The sequence below is a fragment of the Ptychodera flava genome, chromosome 1, assembly GCF_041260155.1.
Source record: "Ptychodera flava strain L36383 chromosome 1, AS_Pfla_20210202, whole genome shotgun sequence".
Taxonomy (NCBI): domain Eukaryota; kingdom Metazoa; phylum Hemichordata; class Enteropneusta; family Ptychoderidae; genus Ptychodera; species Ptychodera flava.
Genome location: NC_091928.1, coordinates 60479054 through 60505783, shown reverse-complemented (window position 1 = coordinate 60505783; position 26730 = coordinate 60479054). Strand labels below are relative to the sequence as shown.

Here is a 26730-nt window from a genome sequence, read left to right as displayed (position 1 = left end):
ACTTTTCCTCCTGGTGAATTTTAGTCTTTGATTTTTTCTTGGGTGTGTTCACTTCATCATCAGTATCATCCGTAGTGTCGATGAATTCCTGACTTTTATATTGCTTGTTTCTCTCACAGTCTTCCTTCCTAGGTCTACCTCTTTTCTTTGGTTTGTTTGTTTGTAACTCACTACTCTTCCCATGCCTTTCCACTTTCTCTGTCACAGTTCTTTCATTTCCGTTCATATTTTCTTTGTCTCCGTGCAATCCTTTCACAGGTGTACCTTTCCGTTGTTTTGCTGATCTTCTTTGATTTTGCAATGCTTTCTTCGTAACTTTTTTGTCTCCATTATCAGTTCCATCTTCATCATCAAAATCATCTCCAGGACCATCAACCATCTGTCCTTTCCCACATTCCTCAGATTTCATCTTTTCTTCTGAATGTTCAGTCTCACAGTCTTCTCCTTTCATTTCAGTTTTTACTTTGTTTCCCTTGAGCTTATCTGGGCTATTGCAGTCCTGTGATTCATTCAACTCAGAGTTGTCAACTTTTGAGCTTCCATCCATACACAGGTTCATTTCCCGTTTCACTGGGAACTCACTGTCACTATCAGGTTCATTTTTAATGTTGTTAGCATTGCTATGAAGATGGGCTTTTGAACTTGCACTGTTTGATATGTTGTATGATTTGTTTGTTTGTTTAATTAGAGGTTCATCATCATTGTCAGAGTCAGAAGACACAATGGTTTTTTTGAATTTCTTTGGTGGTTTGATGAAATCATCATCTAGTTCATCACTGGATTCACACCGTTCAAAAGTCTCATTACTCACACATTTCTTTGGTTTCGATACTTTACCTCCACTCCTAGAGTCTCTGTTTTTCTTCTTTAAGTTCCTGTCAACATCACTCTTCTCATCAACTTCCATCTCAGAATCCTCATCATGGCCATTCTCACACAGTTTATCTTCATCATTCATTGCATCATCAGACCTTGTTACCTGGCAACTGTTTCCACATTCATCCTCTGTATCTTCTTCATCTGGTATGACTTTCTTCTTCCGTCCCCTTGGTGACTTTGTCTGCTGTTTTTCTTGTCTGCACACAGAAAAGTTCAAAATATTTAGTCTTTCAATTCCAACTGTCCTTTTATATAAGTAAACACTCTCCAATGAAAGTAATAGATGTTGGCCAACTCCTAGAGGTGACTGTATTATAGTGTAAACCTCAAAAGTGACAGACTTACAAAACTTTGTGACAGACTTACAAAACTTTGTGACAGACTTACAAAACTTTGTGACAGACTTACAAAACTTTCTCTCACACTTTCATAAAGGAAACTTTCAACCACACTCTTACCAAAATCAAGACTAAAAATATGGGGTCAGAATGCAAAGTTAGAAACTGGAGAAACAAATTACCTAACATTCCTCAATATTTAAAATCAAAAGTACTGCCATCCCTGTGTTAACTCTATGTGGATAAATAAAATTTCTGATTTTAAAGTACTATGACTGTAAAAAATGTTCCGACTCCAAGAGCTTTAAAATGAACCTCACACATGGTAGACCAGGGAAGTATTGGAAAAATTTGAGTCTGAATATGAGTCCCTGAGTTGCATCTCCTTAAATCACTTGTTTTTTTCCTGAGACATGAGTTTGTTCTTGGCAATAAGAAGATTACAAGGGTGTTGCTGTCTTTTGTTTTCAACTGAATCTGTTTTGTAAATTTGCTGACACAAATCTGATCAAGAACACATGGCACCTTCACTACAATGTCTTATCATTGACAGGCTGTACACAGTAAACTGATAGGAATAGTACCATTGCTTGGAAAGAATGCCTTGAATGAATAATACAAACATTTTTAAACTGTGTGAAATTTCTCCCATATACAAAAAATCCAATTGGTAAATTCTTCAAGGTAGAAAAGAGTTGAGCAAACTAGAACTGGGAAAACTACTTCCTGTTTAACATGGCAATTACTGAGGTACAAGTATTGTCTACACTAATAGCATTCAATGTCTATCAGCCTAGACAGCAGGGGAACAAAGATAGTTGACAATGGCTTGGCCAAGGTCCTTTCATTTCTCCAGTTTCTGTTATCCACTTTATCAATGGTGACATTCTCAGTTTCCATTGTCAATAGTGGCAATTCAAAGTTAACTTGTACTTTTTCACATTCTGCATCACTGAGTACCCCATACATTTTCACATTCTACATCACTGAATATCCCATACATTTTCACATTCTACATCACTGAATATCCCATACATTTTCACATTCTACATTACTGACTATCCCATACTTTTTCACATTCTACATTACTGACTATCCCATACTTTTTCACATTCTACATTACTGAATATCCCATACATTTTCACATTCTACATTACTGAATATCCCATATATTTTCACATTCTACATTACTGAGTATCCCATACATTTTCACATTCTACATTACTGAATATCCCATATATTTTCACATTCTACATTACCGAGTATCCAATACATTTTCACATTCTACATTACTGAATATCCCATACATTTCACATTCTACATTACTGAGTATCCTATACGTTTCACATTCTACATTACTGACTATCCCATATATTTTTCACATTCTACATTACTGAATATCCCATATATTTTCACATTCTACATTACTGACTATCCCATACTTTTTCACATTCTACATTAACGAATATCCCATATATTTTCACATTCTACATTACCGAATATCCCATACTTTTTCACATTCTACATTACAGAGTATGTCATACTTTTCAACATTTGATATTACTGAGTATCCCATAATCTACACAGCCCATGTGAACCAACCACTGATATTGCAAACACAGCAAGATTTACAGCTCACACGAGAATTCTTTTTCTATCTATTTACCTTTGCCCTTGAATTTTTTTCTTTGGTCCCCTTTTCTTTTTTTCCTTTTCTTTTCTCTTCTGTTTTTGTTTTGCAGCTTTTTCTTTGGCTTTTTGTTTTTTCTTCTTGGCTTTTTCTAGTTCACGTTTCCTTTTCTTCTTCTCTTTTTCTCTGCATTAGAAATGTCACAAAACTCAAATGAAAAACCTAGAATAAATTTCTCTCCCACATTTTTGGAATTTGAAACCTGTTACTTTTATGGCAGATAGTGCCTCAGGGACAGATATTTTGAGTCTCAAACTTTTACAATATTCTTTTGGCCTACTACTGTTGAGGGCTGTTTTGAACCTTGTGGATTAAATAAAATCTTAACTTGCTTCACTTTGTGAAAATCTACAATTTCTTCCACATTTTGAATTTCAAATATCAGTAAATATTGGGTAATTTGTTTCTATAGTGCCATATTGGCCACCAATCTTTATTCTTGATTTTGAAAGAGAACGGTTGAAAGTCTCTTTGAGAAAAAGTTAATGTCCTTCATTTTTGAGGCACAAACTACCTTAATTTAACTTGAATTGCAGACAGTATAGAAAGCTGAAACTCACAAATGAATATTTTCCTTGGAATAACGTGGATTTTATTTAAATGAAAGTCAGGCCAAACATGTCAGGATACTAGTTTTATTCTTAAATACAAATTCCATTCAAAAACAACAGAATTATTATGGAACCCAACGTGTCCTACAAAAAACCACCTACCGATTCTGTCACATTGACCATTTCAAGGCACCCAAGCCATAGTGTCCTTTGTGGGTATTTCAAAACGTACACTTTGGGTGGTTTCAAAGGATTGCCTATTAGAAGATTGCCCAGATTTGTCTCATGCACAAGACATTTTGGCCACAATGCAGTCGGGCTGAGCTCTAGCCAGTGCATTGGTATTGGCCACTGTGCAGCCAGGCTGATCTCTAGGCCAATGTATTTGTACTGACCACTGAGCAGCCGGGCTGATTTCTAGCCAATCTATTGGTACTATCAGTTACTGTACAGCCAGGCTGAACTCTAGTCATTGGTATTGGACACCGTATACAGTCCAAGTACGCCTCAATTACAATCTCCTCTATGGTCGTATTTCTCTATTGTTTGCTAATTAATTACATTTCTGGGAGTAAGATGCAAATCTGTCACTTTAAGGCTGAGCCTCCCTTTAAAAGGGCACCAAGCTATGGTGGCATTCATTGTGTAAGTGTACACCAAACAGGCAACACGCGGGCACATGCTCCAGAAAATGCTACTTTTCAGTTTTTTCCGGCCGCAAAAACGCAGACAGACTGCCAAGCAATCAGTGCGAAGCTGCTGCCGATCGAACTCTGTGGTTATATTTCAAATTCCAATGCAACTGGAAGACTGTTTTTAGGAAATTCGAGCATTGGTGGTGGGGAATCACTGACCGTTGGCGAGTTGAACCGACCGTCAATCAAACGCTTGTATAAACTCTGTTTGCAGGATTAGCAAAAGGTGACAAAAGGTTGAGATCAGTTTGTGTAATTAATGTTATAGAAATCAAACATCGTGCTGGCCATGTGTTTGACAGGGAGGAGAACTCCACTAATGCGAAAAACGGGGATTGAAAATTGCGGCTTTAATCGTTTTGCACATCTCTTGGACTTCACACATATCAGCAGCTATCTCAGTATCATATTCATGAAGTAAGACTGATGATATCAGACTCTCAAACAACCAATCAAAAGGTCCATAGACAGAATATCTTACCTTTCTTTTTTCTTTCGTTTCTTCACTTCATCAGGGTCAGTATAATTCTCTTTGTAAAGTCTTGTACCATAAAAATACCAATAAGTTGCCTTCTTGCTATCATGTCCCAGTGGTTCTACTCGTAAACTGTCAGCTTCCAGACCCTGACAAATGAACTCACTTTTTTCAGTTTATTTATATCAATGGAAGTATTGTTTATTTCTTATATAACTTTCCCGTTCTTCTTTTTCTTTTTTATATTGACACTTTTGCCATTATTATTATTGCAGTATTATCTTTGTCCATTCAATATAAATGTCCTCTTTTTCTGAAACCTACAAAAGCAGTGAATTGTTGTGCAATGGATTGAATTTCTATGCACAATCAACACTTTTTCTCCTATCAATTCATCTTGTGAGTTTCATTATTTTATCCTACTTATCTATCATTGCAAACATCTCTTCACAAGAAACATACAGATTGAGTACACAATATATTAGGTGAACTGGGTAGGTGATCATTTTTTGCTATACCTCTCACATCTTTACATCATTTTCTTTGTACTCACTCTTACTACAAATTAGCTCACTGTATAGACAACTATCTCTAGCTTTACATCTGCTTTGAATTCAAAACTACCATTTCTTTTAAATTTAAATGGAGGGTCAAAACTGGAGTGGTTGAACAAAGCAAACTACACAATAACAATTGGTAGATGGCTGAATATGTCCAGAGTCCTAATAAACATGGACATCTTAACTTTTACACACTGTAATATCTACTTTTCTATCACCCTGACATATACACACACAAATCAAATGATAGTCCGAGAATCATGGCCTTGCTTGAAATATGAAAGATGTTATTAATATCAACTTACCTTGAGTACATCAGCCACATCATCTGCATCTAATCTGTAGTTACACAATGCATGAATTATTTCAACTTTACTTCTCAGTGGTAATCTGTGAATTTCTGTTCTTCAAGAGGGTCACCTTGCCTTCTTCACGATGCATACGATGAGTAATGATGTCTTGTAAATACAACTCATACTTTTCATATCTGAAAATAAATTGACTTGATTTTACTGATTCGACTTTGACATAGTATACTCTACTAATACAGTATGAGGACAGTCACCCCCTGGACACTGCCTATACACTAGTTACAGAATCTACTCATAAAGTATGAGGACAGTGACCCCCTGAACACTGCCTATCTACCAGTTACAGAATGAGGACAGTGACCCCCTGAACACTGCCTATCTACCAGTTACAGAATCTACTCATAGTATGAGGACAGTCACCCCCTGGACACTGCCTATCTACTAGTTACAGAATCTACTCATAGTATGAGGACAGTCACCCCCTGGACACTGCCTATCTACTAGTTACAGAATCTACACATATAGTATGAGGACAGTCACCCCCTGGACACTGCCTATCCACTAGTTGAGGCCAGGCTGAGGGATCACACAGTTAAAGTAAAATTTCAGATCACTGCTTTTTCAATTATCTCCACAACTTATCATATCTGCATGTACTTAATCATTGAATTAGTCATGTAGCTAATATTTCAATTATCTAAACACACTTTGTTTTAGGCACTGACCTTTTATGCCAGTAGAAGGGCCAGTTTCTTATTAGTTGTACAATTTTACAAAGTTGGCATGAGATATGCTCTGATTACAACGATGCTTTGGCTGAATTGACACGCTGATGTAATATAATTAGAGTTTTTGGAATGTTGCACAAGAAGTCTTCAGGGAATGCTTTACAATAAATCTTCCAGGACAACTGCTCACACACTATATTGACTTGTGTTTTGTATTCCACATGAGGGATTACATCCCTGTACAACCATATTCAAGTATCTTACTGGTACATGTGTGCACCTATTGGTTCACACATGCAGGTTGGTTCTCAGCTTCATCATAAAACAAATTGACTCATGAAAATTTAGGAAAACAAGTCATCGTTGATGACACAGTCCCGCTTGTCCTTTTGTTATAATCTTTGGTGTCTAGGTAGCTGTGGTCTAGGTAGCTGTGGAATGGCATTGATGCAACGGTACATCAGGCCTGTGACTTGCATAATAAAGTAATCTGAGGAACGTTCAATAAATGACTCATCTCTGCCGGTAATGACCACTCAAGGAACTTTTGATTACATCACACATAACAATGCCCTTACTGCCTCCAGTGTCATGATGGCACATACTATACACATGGTTTGGTGGAATTTTCGAAATGGTATGGGATCGGGTATGTTGTTGTAATCAGCCATTTCGGATCATATAATGAAACAAATTAATGTGCACAAGAATGCAGCCATAGTATTTTATCTTCGTATCACGTTTGAACAAATCAGTCCATCGAGGGACAGTGACCTATGTTTTTGTTTCAAAGACATAAAAAAATCACACCAAAATTGAAATCAAATGGCTGTCTATTGACCATATGGATCATAGCACAAAATAGTAGACATGCATATGTATGCCATAGTACTTTGTCTTTGTACCAAGTCTCAACAACATTGGTTAAAGAATATTTGCATATGATTAAGCCTCAAAGACATGAAAAAATCCAAAAATGACCATCTGACAGCGATATTGGAAAAAAATGACAATCTGGCAGCCATATTGGAACATGTCACAAAGTAAATTGACATGTATATGTATGCCATAGTGCTTGATCTTTGTGCCAAGTTTGGACAAAATGGGTGTAATGACCTTTGAATTACTATTCAAAGACATGCAAAATTCCAACAAAATGGCAGTTCTGCAGCCATATTGGATCCTATCGCAAGCTTAATTGATACATGCATATGTATGCCATAGTGCTTTGCCTTTGTGCCAAGTTTGAACCAAATCGGTTCAAGGATGTTTGAGTTATGGTTCAAAGACATGAAAAAATCGCAAAAAAATGGCTGCCTGGCGGCCATATTGGATCATATCACAAAATAAATTACTGTTCATATGAAGAACATAATGTTTTGCTTTTGTGCCAAATTTGAACAGAATCGGTTCAAGGATGTCTGAGTTATGGTTCAAAGACATGAAAAATCGCAACAAAATGGCCGCCTCACGCCCATATTGGATCGTATCGCAATATAATTCGACATGCATATGTAGGACATAGTGTTATGCCTTTGTGTCGAGTTTGAACAGAATCGGTTCAAGGATCTTTGAGTTATGGTTTGAAGACACGAAAAATCGCAAACAAAATGGCCGCCTCACGCCCATATTGGATCGTATCGCAATATATAATTCGACATGCATATGTAGGACATAGTGTTATGCCTTTGTGTCGAGTTTGAACAGAATCGGTTCAAGGATCTTTGAGTTATGGTTCAAAGACACGAAAAATCGCAAACAAATGGCCACATCGTGGCCATATTGGATTGCATCACAAAATAATTTGACATGCATATGTAGGCCATAGTGTTATACCTTTGTGGCAAGTTTGAACAGAATCTGTTCAAGGATGTCTGAGTTATGGTCCAAAGACATGAAAAATCGCAACAAAATGGCCGCCACGCGCCCATATTGAAACATATTGCGATATAATTTGACATGAATATGAAAGCCATAGTGTTATGCCTTTGTGCAAAGTTTGAGCAGAATGTGCTCAAGGATGTCTGAGTTATGGTCCAAAGACATGAAAAATCGCAACAAAATGGCCGCCATGCGCCCATATTGAAACATATCGCGAAATAATTTGACATGGATATGAAAGCCATAATGTTATGCCTTTGTGCCAAGTTTGAGCAGAATGTGCTCAAGGATGTCTGAGTTATGGTCCAAAGGCATGAAAAATCGCAATAAAATGGCCGCCTCGCGCCCATATTGGATCGTATCACAAAATAAATCGACGTGCATCTGTAGGTCATAGTGCTATGCCTTTGTGCCAAGTTTGAACAAATTAGTTTAGCAGTGTCTGAGAAACTGTTGATGACGGACGGACGGACGGACGGACGGACGGACGGACGGGACCCAATCTATAAGTCCCCGCCGGACTTCGTCCGCGGGGACTAACAAAGGACTAACACCATGTAAATAGAATATGTAATCAAGAACTAAAATGTTTACAGATCATTGTATTTCAATGACTCACAATTTCTTGTACAAACAAACCAATTTCCACTATGTCATTATTGATTGATGCTAAGTTTCTGATATCATCTACCGTTTAATTTATTCCACAGCAAACATCTAATGCTGGATTGCTCATTTAGCTATCTTATTTCAGTCAAGTTCACCCTTCCACTATAATCACAGTTTGAAACAGTCCTTTTGTTTCCAACAGTGAGAGTGGACCTGTGCAATTATCAATGGGTGTGACAGTTTTGAAATGTGTGTCATCTACCGTACAACATCTGGCATGTCACTGTGTCACTATAATTAGATGTGTTTCTATTTCATTGTGGGTTTCCAGTGAAATGTCACATGACTCATCAACTATTCATTTCCCGAGTCCATTCAATGTGGGTGGATAGAAACATTGGCTGTGAGGAATTGAATGTCATAATTTCAAACACATTATGACATTAAGAGCACTATTTCACACCTATGGCAGGTAATCTATGGACACAAAAAACATTGTGTTTCTTAAGAAAGATCATCTGCAAAACATGTTGTTTTGAATGCTATTGTATTGTTAATGAGCTGACCCTTTTGGAGACACTGACAGAGTACAGTTATACCGCACTGTAAAGGCATGGTTCAGGCATCACATTGTCTTGCCAGGAAATTCACTTACTGGATTACAATTTCAATGGAAAACAAAAACCTATCACACCTCCATAATCCTCTTACAGATTAGAACAAAGGCGATCCCAGGGATCGCGAACAATGCCTTTAAGTAAGAAGCACATTGCAATTCAGGAAATACTACGATCACAGGGTTATACTCTACAAATGATGAATTTGTGTGATCAACATTACCATATTCATAATGCCATTTTGTACTTTGAGAAGTTTTGTTTTTAAATTAATGGCAAACTTTTCAATCCCTGGTTCTTGCATTAGTTGATACTTCACAGTATGTCTAGTGTTTGTTAATACTTTGTTAGTCTTTTGTTTTCCACTGAAAATTTTATCAACGAAATAAATTGTTCCCTTTAGAGAAATTTGGTGTCCTTATCTCACCAAATTTACATGTTACTACAAAGTCAAGTTGGTTGAGTTAAGACTTGTGAGGCATAACATGTCTTGTAAGTTGTATTTTAACAAAGTTTTGAACACTTCTAAACTGAAAGATTCAGTTGTGTATGGATCTCCGCAAACTTAAACCTAAACCAAAACTTATTGTGACTGTAGCCTGCAGGGACCAATACACGCAACTAGATCTTCCAGTCTGGAACATTTGAAGGCCAAGAGAAAACAAAGATACTGTAAACATGATTTTTACAGACTTGACCCAGTGTGAATTACATGTACATGCAAGTGTAGGGGAAATACACGTAAGATTTTACCGACTTGGAAAATGAGGAAGTGGCAGGCTAGACAGGACAAAGGACACACTGTAGTTTGTACCTCCTGTACCATGGTATGATTTCTTCAAAGAAAATGATTTGGGGAAATAGTGCGATATTTATACAATCTCTGAGCACAAATGCTTTGATGACCAAACAGAAACTGAACTGAAATGATGGATCCATCCAGTCAGGTAATTTTGGTTTGAACTGTAAGATGTCCAGAGAATAAATTCATACATTGTGTTCCAAGGGCAAACAGACTTTATTACCTTCTGTATTTGATAATTTGTTGATCAGGTCAGATATGTTATCTTCCAATATCATAATATTGTTTTTTAATCATTTTCCCTTGGGATGTGTTGAAAATAATGATCTCCAGTAACACTAAAGATATCATTTGTGTCTTGGAATAGGCAAAGCATTATTGTAAGGGATGAATACTTGATTCAACAGACAGTTCAATCAACATTATCATCTCATCTATTCCATTAAAATAGTGAAATTAATGAAAAGTGTCAAGGTCTATTTCTCTAGAGCAGTTGATGCATTATTCATTGTGAGTGGTTGATGATATATCTATTCCAAGACATCATTAATTGAAGACATTATCAGTCCTAATAAAGGATTAACACAGGCGTGGCTTTCATTGTGTTGGTTTGACTTCTTCATTAACTAAGATGGAACTTCAGAAGAATAAACTATGTGATCCCATCAGCTAGATATTATAAAGGAGTGTTAATTTACATAAAAATGGGTGATTTGTTTAATGTGTTTCATGTTTTTGTTGGATCAATTACACTAGCAATGTTACTGAGGTTCCACCTTATTTAACTAGGTTTCCCTTAGTGCCTAAGCAACCAACTAAAGAGGCAAAAATGTTAACCAAGCTGTTTATGGTTTAGCTGATGGTGTTTATCAGTACTTTTAAACACAGAAACGAAAGGAAAAGCCAATTTACATAACAATGCACATATTACATATTCTTTTATTGTAAATGTTTTTTGCATGGTTGTTAACATATGAATAGACGGCTGGAGAACTGCAGGGCCACCTCTTAAAATCCCCTATGTAGAACCCCAGTGTATGTATTTTCTAAATTTTGGCATGAAGGCCACCACCTGTTAATCAATCCTTTGCCTACAGGGCCTATCATCCACCATTCTGCCATGTCAGTAAAAAGTGATATTGAGCAAAAAATCTATTTTCCCCAACTCTGCTTGTCACTCATACAATGGAGTGTACAGTTCTATGCTGAAGTTTGCAACTTGGGTAATTTTGTAAGATGAATCACACCAAGTGTGTTACAGGTTGGACTAGTAATGGCATCTTCACAGGTACAGGTATATAAACATGATTTGTAGGTGCACTGGCACAACGTTGGCCTGCACTGGCACAATGATGGCCTGCACTGACTTGGCACAATGATGGCCTGCACTGACTTGGCACAATGATGGCCTGCACTGACTTGGCACAATGATGGCCTGCACTGACTTGGCACAATGATGGCCTGCACTGACTTGGCACCATGATGGCCTGCACTGACTTGGCACAATGATGGCCTGCACTGACTTGGCACAATGATGGCCTGCACTGACTTGGCACAATGATGGCCTGCACTGACTTGGCACAATGATGGCCTGCACTGACTTGGCACCATGATGGCCTCCACTGACTTGGCAGAAATAAAGAAAATTCCTTGAATGAAATATCACCACTTGCTTTCACAAATTTCATGAAATAAATCAATAAAACTGTGAAAACTTTAACACAAGTTACCTATCTTGATTTGTCTTGGTAAAAAAGAAACCTCCATTATTTAATCATTATATTAGAAAGGAAAATTTTCTAACTGAACTCAAAATGCAAACATGATCCATCAAGTAGTTTACATGGATTCAAAACTATCTCATGTTCATACTCAGACAGGAAATGGTGTGTAAATAAAATTTGGAGTGGTGATATTTCATTCAAGGAATTTTGTAAAGCTGGATACCTGAGTAACCAGCACAACACACCTGTGACCTTTCACACCATAACTGTTATTCAATGGCAGCCATTGTACAGCTACACAAATGCAAATTAGATGTCAGTTACACAAGATTAGCTGTCTCCTACTCTGGCAATACACTGTACATATATGTAGTCACCAAGCTGACAGGCTGACCTTGACACTGAGTCACCCTATTGATTGACTACCCAGTCAATAACATTATTTATCAACACAGTGAAGTAACGATCATAAAATTCTTTCATCACAATGCTACCCTCTTGTTAACTCTACATTGTATGTCAATAATGGGAGTTTCTGTTTTATCATGTAAAGCCTTTACAGTTAAAGATAGCTCTATACAATGTAGTTGTACTAGTGGACCATTCTCCACTAGCACTATTCCACTTGAAACTTGAAGACATTTTGAAAAGTTTTGAAATTTTAGTGAAAATTTGACATTATGAGTCACTCATTTGCTTTGAAAACTGCTCTACATGTATCTGTATCTCTGCAAGATCACTATTTTTCCTGAATATTCTTTGTATTTCAAAGGAGGTGACAAACTGACCACCAGCCACAGGATGGACCACCATTTCAAGTCAAATACAACCAGGTACAACCAGGGTTTGAGTTTTGGCTCACTAACTGAGGCGTCTTCAACTGAAGAGTTGTAAAATGGATCTTCTAATTCTACCAACTGCCATCCTTTTGGCAAAGCAGGAATTGATCTGAATCCCTTGGGTAAAACTGATTACAACAGTAACAAACATCACTGCACCTACAATGGGAAAGCTAATGTTTTTCATCCAGGTACAACATAGGAATCAATAAAAGATGTCCTATATCAGAGTATTATCTGACCTTGTAAAAATTGTGACTTACAATGGTTTCACAGCATTTCACCAAGGTTTTCATATCCATACACAATACTGATATGGAAACAGATTCAGCATTCATTTCTCAAAAAAGTGAAGTTTTTAAATGATGAAAAACATTTTAAAACTGTGCTTATGGCTCATGGATATGTGATTATAAATAATTTATGTTCACTACTTGTGAAATAATGGTGAGTCTATTATCATACACTGCTGGAAAGTTCATTTATTAATGTTCACAATGTTTGCTACAAATTACTTGATGCCTGAAATTAACAGGATGAATGACTGTGATATCAGTTACTGTCACCATTGCTTCAAATTGTACATGGATAACACCAGTATTTGAATTGAAAAAGTTTTTATGATATGATACAGTACTTGTGTCAGCAATGTTCAATGGGCAATTCAGATTTGGAACTGGACAAAGTTTCAAATGCTCAAAGTAGATAATACAGTCAATATAATGCTGAATTGATAAAACTTTGCCTCAGACCAGGCAAGGCTCTGACTGCAAGTACAACACCTGCTGAACTCAATACACGCACACAACAGACAAATTCTCAATTTTGGTTGAAACCTGACGATTCTGTGCAATTCTTAAACGTTAATTTAGTGACAAAAATTTAACCAGCATTATTTATACACTATTATTTCCTGGTTTTTTATCTGAGAAGGATCTATAACAGAAGTATGACTTCATATTTGAAAAGTCATATTATCATATGTTTAGAAGGCACTGTGGACCAATGGTTAGGGTACCTGACATGTATGTGAGGATAGTGAGTTTGAGAACCAGTAGGTCCAGAGAAACAAACTCACTGTCAGAGTTCAAGACTCCAGCACAGTGTTGTGCTCCTGAGTGAGGCACTTTAACTCCTCATTGCTCCACTGGGCAGTGGGTTATGGGTACCTCATCTTGCAAATAGGCCTTTGCCTGTTTGTTGATGGATTGAATTTAAATACATGTAAATACAATGTCAGAACTGAAATATACTGTATGTCTTCTCAACTACTGTGACCATTATATTGATGCTATGGAAGGCAGAATGTAGCGTGGTCTTCCTCACACTCATGGCTCCATCACCTCATTGATTGGACACATACCGGTAGTGTTTCCCTTGCCTGTTCTGATTGTTTCAAGACTTGTATAGCTCAGCCAGCAAAGATTGCACAGCAAGTCAGCAACACATGGCTGGGAAGATGGCTGTTGAGGACTTAAGAGGTGTACAGGTCAGAGATAATACAATAGAAGCCGCATAGCAAAATATGGGAGAACCCAACATGTACATGTACATACTTCTACATGTGTCCATGTATTGCTAACAGTGACAACCAAGTGAACTGCACATAATACAGTCATACACAGGGAACCCCTCTCTTATCCATGATTTGTAATCCTTTGCAGCAGTACTACTTCTTTTTTCTAGTGTTTTGTAGAATATAAATTTTATAAATATTGATAAGTATTTCAGAGAATCTCCCTTGAAAGATGGCTACAGTAGTTTGTTTCACAAAATAAACTGCTCAAAACACAAACCAGTGTTTCACAGACACAGATGCACCGTTTGAAATCAAAGTGTGCAATGTATCTGGAAAGAATCGTATTGATATTGTTTCCATTAATGGATTTCATTACCCAGAAGTCAAATGTATTACTGGGTACTGTTCATGAGTGTTTTAACTTTTATGATATGAGAGAGGATCTGTCCACAGCCCATTAATGCACAATTGTGTATAGAAATTCACACAGCAAATTTTATTTCTCTTCCATATGCCATTGTTGCTATTCCAAGATCACAGTATGTATGTCAGTAAAACAAATAATTGAAACAACCTACTTTGATATTTGGACACTGCTTTCATAAAATTCTCATTGAGTATACAATTTGAATTTCCATATTGCTTGCTATAAAGGTAGCCATATGGTTAGATAGGATGCTTGAATGCGTGATACGAGGGCTTTTTTATTCCTCAGTAAAAGCGAACACAATCTCTGTATTGCGATGAATCAAAAACAAACATTTGCAGTAGTTGTGTGTGTAATGTAGGTATGATTTCTTTTCATGTGTCACAACGTTTTTGCAAAGACTTGAAAACTGAACACTAAAAGATCACTGCATGGATGTAGCAGTATGAAACAGTTGAAAAAAATTTTCTTCTTTAACAGCACAGTGACATTACTGTAACCAAGAATTACATGTAGATCAGTTTGTGAGGTTGTACCATCAAGTACCAAAGGGAGATGAGCTAGATCAAATGTAACAATGCATATATAAGATTGATGATGTCATCTTTATTATTGATACATGAATTTAGCACATAGGAAAACATATCAATTCAGGATCTAGGATATCATTAATCACATGACCAATTGTCAACACTTCTCAGCTACTCATACATGTATTAGAGCAAGGATGGTCTATTGTTATTTAAATGACTCTTTGGTTAATCTGTATGTATTATGTTACATTTTAGACAAAATAACAATTGATGCATCAATTATGAGACTGTTACAATTTCTCAGATATGTCAAAACAACAAACTGGAAAAATTCATACCATGACCTTTGTATTCTGTTGATCTACGCGAGTTTGAAGACACTTACATGACTATTGTTTGCAAGAAATACAGTTATATTCAAAGCATTACATGTACTTCTTGTGTACTTTGTTTTTAAACCACAGTAACACAAACCCATAGATGCTCAGAGTACAGAACATTAGCTAAACAGGTGTGGGACCTAGGTAATATTCCTATTAGCGTTTCAATGACACAGTGAGACCTTGGTTAAATTGACTGTAGATCCCTGTAAGCATTGCTGCATGTACATCATCTCATCACCCTGAACAAACACATTGCCTAAGGGGCAGTGGATAATAAAAACACGCGCCACAGTAAACGCAACTTCTGTGGTTTTTTTGGGGGGGGAGGAGGGGGTGGTTTGGCTGTATTTCGATTACCGTGCGCAAAAATCGCACTACAAGTTTTCCCATCACAACATCTCGCTACACGTTTTTGTGTATCGCAAAATATTGCTATATTGTTTGGTGTGTACCAAGCCAGTACGGCACCGGCGCTACACCAGCATTCTTCTGACATACTTGTGATGATCAGTGCACGAGTAAAATATCGTAACAATCATTTTGGATACATAGTTTTATTTTATTCTATTGGTTGCGTCATTGTTGAGTTGGCTCTGAACAGAGATTGATTTTAGAGGGGGTATGGGGGGGACAGCCGGTAGAGTATGTGTGATTTCATAGCGACGTAATTACCGATTGTTGGATGTAGATACAGAATGAGGCTTGGTTGAATTTTCGCACTTCCAAACTTTTGTTTAAGGGAGGGCGGTTGAGGCCAAACGCACTTAGTTTCGTTTACCGTGCGCATGTTTTAATTATCCACGGCCCCTAAGCCATGCACAACTGATAATTGTCATCTTGCTGGTTATACACTGAATAATACAGCAAAGTAGTACACACAATAGCACAATTCACATGTATTTCTTTCCTACACTTCTGTGTACAATAGCTGTGGTCTTTGGTCTACAGAGCAGCATGGACCTGCTTGGCCATGTCGACCCTTCAACATTGAGTGCAAGGAGCAATGTTCAATCCCTGGTTCTCCCATTTAGTGAAGGTTGACATTTATTGTTTATGTTATTTAAATTTATTTGTTCTGCTTTGAAATTTGCATACAGTTAGACAATTCTATCAGAGATAAAGTTGGTAAAAAGCTTCCCTTTAGCCCTTTACCTAAAAAGTTCATATTTCACCATCAGGTCAAGTTGGTTAAACCTAGTGAAGCAAAACATGTCCCATATGGTGAATTTTAACCAAATCTGGAAGATTTGAAGGTCCCTGAAGACAGAGATACTGCAAACATGATTTTTACAGACTAAAGCTACTATAACATACCAAGCCAAATGGGTGAAAATACAAATGGTTTTGGCTCAATACCGCTTTTTTACTGACTTGGCAGACGGGAAAGCAATACATGTACTGTTTGGCAGGTAAAGGGTTCATGATCAAAACAAAGAGGTCCATCTTGGTAAAGTGTGTCAGATAGACAAAGTGAATACATTGATGCTGGCAACAACTTACATACAGATACCTTTTGTATGTATGGTAGCAAATAATACTACTACCATACTGTCTGACCTATGCTATTGATTACCTTGAATTTAAATAAATTCACATCTGTTCAATCTATGACATCATAAATTATACTATTTCACTTTTCCTCTACTGGTAAAACTTACAGTTAACTATTAAGCATACTTGATCACATGCTACTGATTACACAGGTTCTGACCTGTACCTACAGCTTGAAAAAAAAAGATTTTGATTGAGATGTCATTGTAGAACTTATCAATCTTGGCTAAGAATGGTACACAAAACAAGAAACTATTCTGTTGTGATGTGGGCTATGTACACATACAAATGGTTTGATCTTTGTAGTGTAGCAGACAAAAGTAACGGACAGATTTGAAGCAACTGATCTGAAACAAATGAGTCATGACTCAAGGGTGAATGTACCAGAGAATTACTCAGCCCTGGGTGAGACCTATCATTTTCTAAATGTTCCCGGTTCTGCAAATAAAATGATGAACATAGGAAACAAAGTGTTCAAATGTTAAACCATTATGTATCAAACTGATGTCCCCCTTTTGATTAACACAGCCATTCAACAATTTACTACTAGTGTGTTTGTTGTGCTTCACCACTGTACGAGACTCATAGGATATTGGACAAGAAGTCATGTGATGCAAGTTTTAATATTCCAGTCAATGACTAGGAAAACCAGAGTTGAAAGCAGTTGCTGGTCTGCAATGAAAATGAAAAGTGATGTGTCATTCAGAAAATGGTCCAGTATGATCACTGATTGGACGTCCACATAAACTGCTGTGTATGCGGTACATTCATCATTTTGTCACCTGACATACATCTACATCATCTTGCAATGAACTACTTTCACAGTATACATGTACACATGTTCTCAGCAATCAACAGGACAATGTTTTGTACTGGACTGTATTTGTACAGCACTGTTGCCATTTCTCATGAGTGATGTTACAAACAGCAAATATTAGACTTAAATGATTCTAAAAAGGCAGACATTCATTGTATTATTTCAATGTGTGAGTTTCAATTCACTTGCCGTAATGGAGTGATGGCACTGATCATTCATACCTTACAATACACATGCACATCAAGCAGTATTTGGTGCTACTATATTACTAATTAATTTATTCAGAGTGAAGAAATGGTTTTCTACAAACATTGTTATTGTGTCATCATCTGATCCTTACATGTAACTTGCATGTATCCTAACTGTTGATGTTTGCAAACTGGACAAGACTGTGCTGTGACATAATATCATTAATGATTTTCAAGGTTTGTTGTTTTTGATGTTAGCAGCTTCCAGAGGTCATTCATGATGCATTTCAAAGTATACATCACTGTACTATGGTGAAAGTTTAGATACACACATTCATATTGGAAAATTAGATAACATGTAAACATAAATACATTGAAATAAAGTAAATTAAACATAAATACACTGAAATAAAGTACCGCAGAAGTAACAAATTAAACCAATTAAACTTTATGGTATCCCAAACACTGATGTTGCCATAGTAACCAACAGTACGAATATGGTTGTAAGCCCATTTTATAGGAGAGTGCTTTCACAGTAGTTGTTTCATAAAAACTAGGTCAATGAGAGAGTTCAGTACATAAATATGTATGTAGGTCATGGTGAACGTTTCCCATGGGGTGCAAAACAGTACAGCAACTGATGAATTATTGATAGATCAATTGAAGAATACTAAAACTGAGTATTGTATCTCATAATAAATGATGCATTTTACTTTTGAAGATGGTAAGAAATTTCAAGAATAGACTTACCATATCTGATCAACCAAACATTTGAAACAAGATTGTTTATGCCAAGCATGAATGCCAGGTTTGTAGCACCAACAATATGAGGTTGCTGTATACGCTAAGCATAACTACATCATAAACGATGTTTAGAATGCAATGTGTTCACAAGTTGACAACACATCAACTTGGAATGTCCAATTCTACAATAATTTCTTAATTTTCAATATTGAAATCAATTTTTCAATCAAAAGTTAATTTTGTACTATTTTCACATTATGTTTTGTTCAGTCTTATTCTTGCATCAACAGCTACATAGGGAGTAATATACTGTTTGTGACAATGATGCCTAAGTGTTTATCAAAAGGAAATTACTGCCAAAGTTCATACAGCATGTGTACTGTATATTGTCACTACCAGTACATGTCTCATCACCACCATTATATTTGGTACAACTCCACTGCTTTCCACAGTAAAGTTGGAAAATGACAGGGTGAGAGGATTGACTAAGCACTATGCCCTCTATGCCATTTTGCATCAGGACAGTCACTGTGATTTCAGAAATAGTAAGTATCTGATGTATTGATACCATAGCTGGCTTCAGAAATTCTCAAGAAATCCTAAAATTGACTCAAAGAGTTTAAAGCTACTCTGCTGCCTCTGACAATGACAAAGGGAAAATGCTGAGTTACATTTTTGGAAACTATGTGTCATGCACAAACTGACAAGATGTGAAGGATATAAAACAGGAACTTCACAAATTTCTGTGCCTATACAGAAACTAATGGGATGTTTGTGAGTAAATCCTTTGTGTCCATGATCAGTAGTTCCTTCCATTTCTAAAAATAATTAGCTTATACTTTGTTTCAGTTTTTCACCTTGACAAATGCAGCTTTCACTTAACCTATGGACTACATGTACAGGCATCAATATTTCATAATCAGATAAGTTGTACTGTTTGATGTATTGCTTTTATAAACATCCACTGCCTTTCATGGATATTTGGTTTGTTAATCATACATTTATTAATTCCTACTTTATGACTAATAATTCATCTCTAATTTATTGCTTAAATTTGTAACACCTGAACCAAATATGAGTACAGTGAAATGCAATAAGGGGGTTTGCAGGCTCAACTTGATCCTTTGATACGTGAAATGCGTTTTGGGGAAAAGACAACTGCTGATTTCTTTCACGTTGTAACTTTACAAAACCACAGTGGTTCACACTTACAATTTCAAAAACCAAGTCATTATGATGAACAAAATTCCAGAAGCCTTACACTTTGAGAACTGACTTACTACAACAGTGGCTGCCAACAACACACATGGAAGCGGACAAAAGAACAAAACAGACTGAAAAAGCTAGTACAAGATCTACTTACAATGTCACACACACACACAGAAAGTAAGTGAAAAATCTTTCACACTATTCTACGTTTTCGGCTATTACGGATTTCAGAAATAGCAGTTTACCAGGTGTCTTAAAAATTTGATTGAAGTGACCTTGCTCAAAGTGGCTTGTCCTTTGATAACGCTAACTTACTTATCATTCCTATTGTATGCCTGAGGTTTTGAAAAATTAGGCATTTAGTACTATTAGCATTCAAAATAGTGGGTAATCCCCTAAACTTTACTTGATTGATACCTGTTTATTGCTTCAGGCAATACAGAATTGGTGTGTGCGTGTGTGGAGACGGTGGGGGAGGTGGTGTAAATACATGACTGATTAAAAAATTATTCACTTTTTTCTACAATGTTGCAGAGCACACTTGAAGCTATTTAATCTATTCCTTAGGGCCATTCATATACTACATAATGGAATATACTGTACAGTCACTCGCTATAATCATTGTAATGATACCAAAATCACAGCTGTAACAATTTGTCATTTAGTTTAATTGCAATTATGAGTGCAGTTTGCTCAGTGAAATGTTCAAATGGTCCATAACCCAAAATAAGCTCATAAAACCTTTCTCTGTGGTTTCCTTGAAATGGTCTTGAGTTCATGGAATTAAAATTCAAAACTAATAGTAAGTATAAAGGGAATTAGTGTATGTTATTTCAGCACAGTGCTGTGTGGGAAGTATTAGCCTATAATTTATTCCAAATTAGCAATGTTGATGAAAAGCATGGCATCCCACTCTATAATAGAACAATTTCACTGAAAACTTAACAATCACTTCAAAATTATTTTTCTGCTTTCACTTGCGATCTGGAAGATTTCATTCCTTCCTGAGTCGGTATGCTGTACAGCTAGCATACACTGACGCTTTTCTTTTCTTGACGGGTAAAATTTAAAAGTTGAAGACCAGCGCTGGTGCGCTTTCTATGCAGCTTACAAAAACGAAGGCCACCCCTAACAATAGAAGTGCTTAAAACGCACAGTACACTTTGTGTTTAAGCTGACACTAGATTGACCCCTACTGTAATTATTTACAATAAATTTAATTCTTACAAGGAACTGTATCATAACCTTTGCACTTGATAGTCAAACAATGCCTGTTTGGTTGAGATGGACCACAGACACGCGTTCAAGCAATTGCAACTGTGGCTAACATGTCGATGATCATTGCATTGTTGTTTGTGTGTGTGTGTGAGCCGAAGCCATTCCCCAAACAACCTTGGAAAACAGCGCGGCCCTTATGTTCACGTAGCTACGATTCCATCCAATGTTTTGTCACAGTGAGTGGGAGAAGTTGACAGTTAAGGAAGTGAGCATACGATTGAGTTTCATACAGACGGAATTCATCCTCCGCTAGAGGGATTTACCCAAGAATGGAGGAGTCATTTTTCAGTCATGATCGCTGTGTGTGTGTTAAACTACCAGAACACACACGTCCTAACACGAGTGTTTTCAACTTACGTGATGTCGCGTCGCTGGTAACAACCACGTAAAAGCCGCACTATTAGATCCACCAAAAGAGGACTAGTCTCTTCCTCGCTATCAGTGACAAATGCTTCTTCCAATTCCTGAGCAGCGAGAAGAAGAACTTGTTAAAATCAGCCACAAATAAACAGAAAACATCCACCCAAGGCGAACGTAAACAATAGACCTTGGAGAAACTAATGAAATTCAAGGGCGGAAAGATCGCCATTTAAAAGGACAAACTCGACTAAATTCGAAACTACCGCACAGCTACTTTCAATCGGCCTTTAATACCTCATCTAAATTAATATTGAGACAACAAAAATGTTGCCAAGTCGGTCACAGTGGAAAGGAAATCACAAAACATGGGCTTACATTTACTCTGAAATGACCACCAAAAACATCATTTATTCACTGTTTGCTATCAACTTTGGGCACTTTGCCTTCCGTCCCGTGTACAAAATTTTCACTTCCTGTGCGAGACAACACTTTACATGATCGTTAATTTGTTCAGAGCCACTTTAGTTTTGTCAAAGTTTATGAGTAATTGAGTCAAAACTAACCTCTATTTCGAAATCGGACAGGTTGAAAGCCGCCCGGAACAAGGAGCAAAAATGTGCGATCGCTGGCACTTCCCACCAACTGCGAATTTCTGTCATATCATTTGAACATTTCTTGCTGTCCTCGGCCATTGTTTCCCCTTCAGAGTCCATTTTTGACTACAGAAGTAATATTAAGCTGCTAGAGTCCCTCACAGATCACTAAAATCCGTCTCGTTTGCCGTTCATTTTAGTTCTTTGAGTTGACCTTGCAACACAGCATTAGACAGATGGCACTTCTTTCCAAACGATAGCAAACTCGGAAACACCCGAATACAGCCGAAACTTCCCGAGGACGCCTTGGCCTCGTTCCAGAATAATAATTGTACGTGGGTTCATTGACCAAGTGTACTATGACATCAGCGGAACAACACAGACAACAGCTATGCTTAATACACACGCGTATAATTTCAAGATAATTTTGAACAACTTTATTCTCGGATGAGCCAATTCATTTGTAAATTTGACTAAAAATTACCGATATTTCTCTGAATCACATGGCAAGGTAATATCCCAGGAAAGGCGCGGGTGGGGGCTAAAAATACTGTGGCGAGGTTATGAAGCTTGGAGTGTGATAATCCGGGATGTATTACTAACTGTTCAGATGACCAGACAGCGTTAAGGCATCCATCAAATTCGAAAACCGTTGTCATCCTAAAACGATATGTGTTTGTCTTCGTTTCTATCGTGTATAAGCACCAGTTACCATGATTTTACAGATTTCATGTTCAGACATTAGTATTAGTATGAGACGATTGCTACAAAAATTGGAAGACGTACATAAAATCTCAAGATCCGTTTTGCAAAACAGTAAGCCCCTAATCTTAGATGACGGCTTTTCGAGAGTCTTTCAAGTAAAGACTATGTGAATGTGATCGCTGAAATTTGATAATATGTCGAATATCTCAATCGTGTAAGAATTAGGAACTTGAGGATTTCTCGACCGAATTTATATGAAATGATGTCATTATTTGTGTAACTCCTTTCGTAAAATATTTCAGTCCAATTTATCTGACTGCAAAGTTAGTTTTATTTTATCGGAAAATAGGAATTGAAACAAATGAAGGGCCTAGTGGTCATGATTGGACAACTAAAAAGATAAAATAAAATTTCTGCATTTTTAGTTCTCAAAATGTGTTTCAGGATGAAAAAACCAAGCCTAATCAGTTGAGCGTAAAATTATTCTTATCTAAATGACAGGCGATATTCATTGCAAGTCAGCTGTTGGAATCTTTATCGTATGTATCCCTTGAAATTTTAGGGTCTGGAATTATTTGATAGAACGAATGAATGAAAAATAATCTCTGACATTTTCGTTAATATGCCACTTGTCCTTTCAATATTCCACTGCGAATGTGATGTGTTTTTAGTTAGTTTATTGTCATTAAAATGTATCGTAGTCTGGGAAATGTGAAGACTAGACTCCCTGACACTCACCAGGCAATGATTTCAAAAGTTTTTTTTTCCTGCAACATGATCTATTCTTTTCTTACACAACGACTCTTAAGCTTTGAATGCACTTTCAAGGGGAACACATACTATTTTATGTTTTGCTAATGATCACGAATGAACAAATGAGTTGCAGACACTCAGCTAGCAGATCTACGGACACCGGCAGATCAATACCAAATGTAACTCACCAGTCGATATTTCCCATTTACCTTATGAGGTCCCAAGGAGGTACGCCAAAATAGGGGGAGGGGTTACTCCAAATATTTTCATTCTGGTGTACGCCGCCCAAGACGAAATCATCTACCATGTATATTCCATAAATTGACCCATTGTTAGGGATATATTCTTGACAAAATTGGCAATTATTCTAGTGCATACGAAACAGAGGGACATTTCCGGTGTTATCGACACCTGATCAGTGTTTTTGTCGGATGAAAATTCGACCAATTTTTAGGGATTTTTTTCGTGAAAAAAGTGTGCCATTCGGGCAGCATCTACTCGTAAACTTTTCCATGTGAGTACCCCCGGATCTGATACATGAATTTATATAATATCAAGGTGTAGATTGAAAGAAGACAGCTGTGACGTCATAACATGCCACTATGTGAAGCTCTGACTATGGTACACGGGGATTCTTTGAATTTTAGTTTTACTGTAAGGTTACTGATAAACAAATGAACGACTAATTTGAAAAAAAAGTTACTAAGAAAATCTTTAAAATACATTATGAAAGTTTGTTTCCTGAATGAAGTGGTGGCACACGTACAGATAATTGTCCTCTGAGACGGAAAGGTAAGAGTATGTCAACCATACACCCTGTTACTTTAATGTATTGGCCTATCATACTGTGGTACAAGTCAAATTTCATGAACACTCTTGATATCCAGAGTTTTTGGAATAAATCCGAATCATGATGACAAATATCGCGCATAATATTTATGGAAGCACAGTCTCATGTGGGTAATAGGTTCAACGGTGATAGTCGATATGTCCGCTCTGACGTAGTAAGATGAGGGACCGTCCACCCTGCCGTGTAACTATACTACAAGCGCCATGGACTGTGAATGGAAAATATTTAGTTCACGTATGTTAATGTCTTCAACAAGTATTGGTGGCATTCACATTGTATGAAAGCTTATTATGACGTCATTTACTATGCTATTGACATGCAGTACTATCAGCTAAAAATACCCTTTAGCTGTAAACGAGTTGTTTATAAAGGAATTCCAACTTGATGAACAGCGGTTTGACTTAAGAATGAAAAAAAAATTATCTGAAGATGACCAGAGTATTTCTTTGAACATTTACTTCTTTCATATCGTCATCAGTGTATTAATGTAGAATCAAACCCGTAATATTGATGTGATTTGTGTCTATTTTCCCATGGCCTATTACAGAATTCACGGCGAATATTCACATCACCCGATTGTCCTCGTGACTGAAACAACATAGCCCGTTTATCGTCATGACTCCCAAGAAAGTGACAACCATAGTCGAGTCCACAAACATATGGACTACAGAGAAAACCATGAAATTCACACATCTTTTTAATAATATCGTTGATATTAACAATAAAGATATATATCCCCGTTTATTTAACACTTTAATTGGAACCCCTGATCACTTACCAACACTCTGCCGTTATAATTAGTCGATGAACATTACAATCATATAACCTTGGAGATTAAGGTAGAATACGCCTCGGGGACAGATATTTGGACTCTCAAATTTTAATAATTCTTTTCTGATCCACCACTTGCGGGGACTCGGTTTAAAGCTCTTGGAGTAAGAAACATTTCACCGTCTTACTTTTTAAAACATAGGGCCAAAGTCCCTGAAGCTACTATAGACATGGATACAAAATTAAGTATTTCCTGACTGTATGAAATTATCTCACTAAGGTCATCCTAGGGACTTGTAAACCAGTAAGTTCTGTTGAATAAGTTGAGACTGTACGTACTCAGAGAAAGCACACTGAAGACAAATGTTTGAAACTTAAGAAGTTCAAGGTCATCAAAAGCATTATACGGAATCACGTTACACTTTCATTGCACTGTTTACACAGATTGCATAATTGCTATAAATAGCACATGAGGAATCTTACAGCCAAGCTTTACCATAAAAACCATATCACTTTGACCACTCTTTTAATTGACCACTCTATTTTTTTTCCTCAAAAAGTAATCTTATTTTATCCTTACCAAGTCAACCATAAATGGAAATTAGAACTTTCTCTATCTCTATTTATTTGACCACCCTATCATGACAAACTATTATGAGCAATTTCTTTTAGATAACATAAATGGTGGTTAAGAATATCAATGTTGGGATTCAGGAAAGTTGCCTTACATGTGTTAATTCTCCAAGATGGTAAGCATTTCACTATGAACTGTCAAAAAAAGTTAAACTTTCTGATAATTCCACACTAAAATTATTTTGGCTTTGATGATTTCCTAATTAATTCAATTATTTAAAATCTTATTAATTATTTTTTTCTGGGTGAATTGACAGGGTTTATACAGTACAAGAATTACATACAATGTAAGTCAAATTTTGACCAAAATGACAAAACAATTCCTTAAAAATACACGTTTGCATATTTCATCACAATTTGAACAAATCTAAGTTGGGTTATCCCTAGGGACCTGTATACCAAATAACAAAGCTGTCTGACCAGCGGTTATGAAGAAGAAGATTTTTTACCAAAAACACCTTTTTTGGCATTAATTTGCCTATTTTCAACAATATCAAAAAATTAAAAAAATAGTTTCTCAAAATCATATTTTCATCTACACAACAAATATCAAATCAGTAAGTACTGCGGTTCTCAAGATATTTGAGTGGACGGACGCCTCACAAACGGACATACATACATACATACATACATACATACATACATACAGACTGACGACGGACGCCGGACGGATACCCATCCCAATAGCTTCTATAGACTATAGTCTATAGTAGCTAA

The 26730-nt window shown here is 36.7% G+C and overlaps 1 protein-coding gene across 1 annotated transcript in view; it reads right to left on the bottom strand.

Moving 5' to 3' along the window:
• LOC139142225 (chromatin remodeling regulator CECR2-like) overlaps positions 1 to 22553 on the bottom strand; it is a 38585-nt gene extending 16032 nt beyond the window's left edge. Inside the window, 7 exon segments of the mRNA XM_070712106.1 lie at positions 2 to 1076; positions 2884 to 3033; positions 4635 to 4777; positions 5494 to 5578; positions 5580 to 5675; positions 21706 to 21812; positions 22272 to 22553. Of these exon segments, the coding sequence (XP_070568207.1) occupies positions 2 to 1076; positions 2884 to 3033; positions 4635 to 4777; positions 5494 to 5578; positions 5580 to 5675; positions 21706 to 21812; positions 22272 to 22421 (1806 nt within the window). The 5' untranslated portion in view covers positions 22422 to 22553.
• Between the last annotated feature and the right edge of the window lie 4177 nt (positions 22554 to 26730).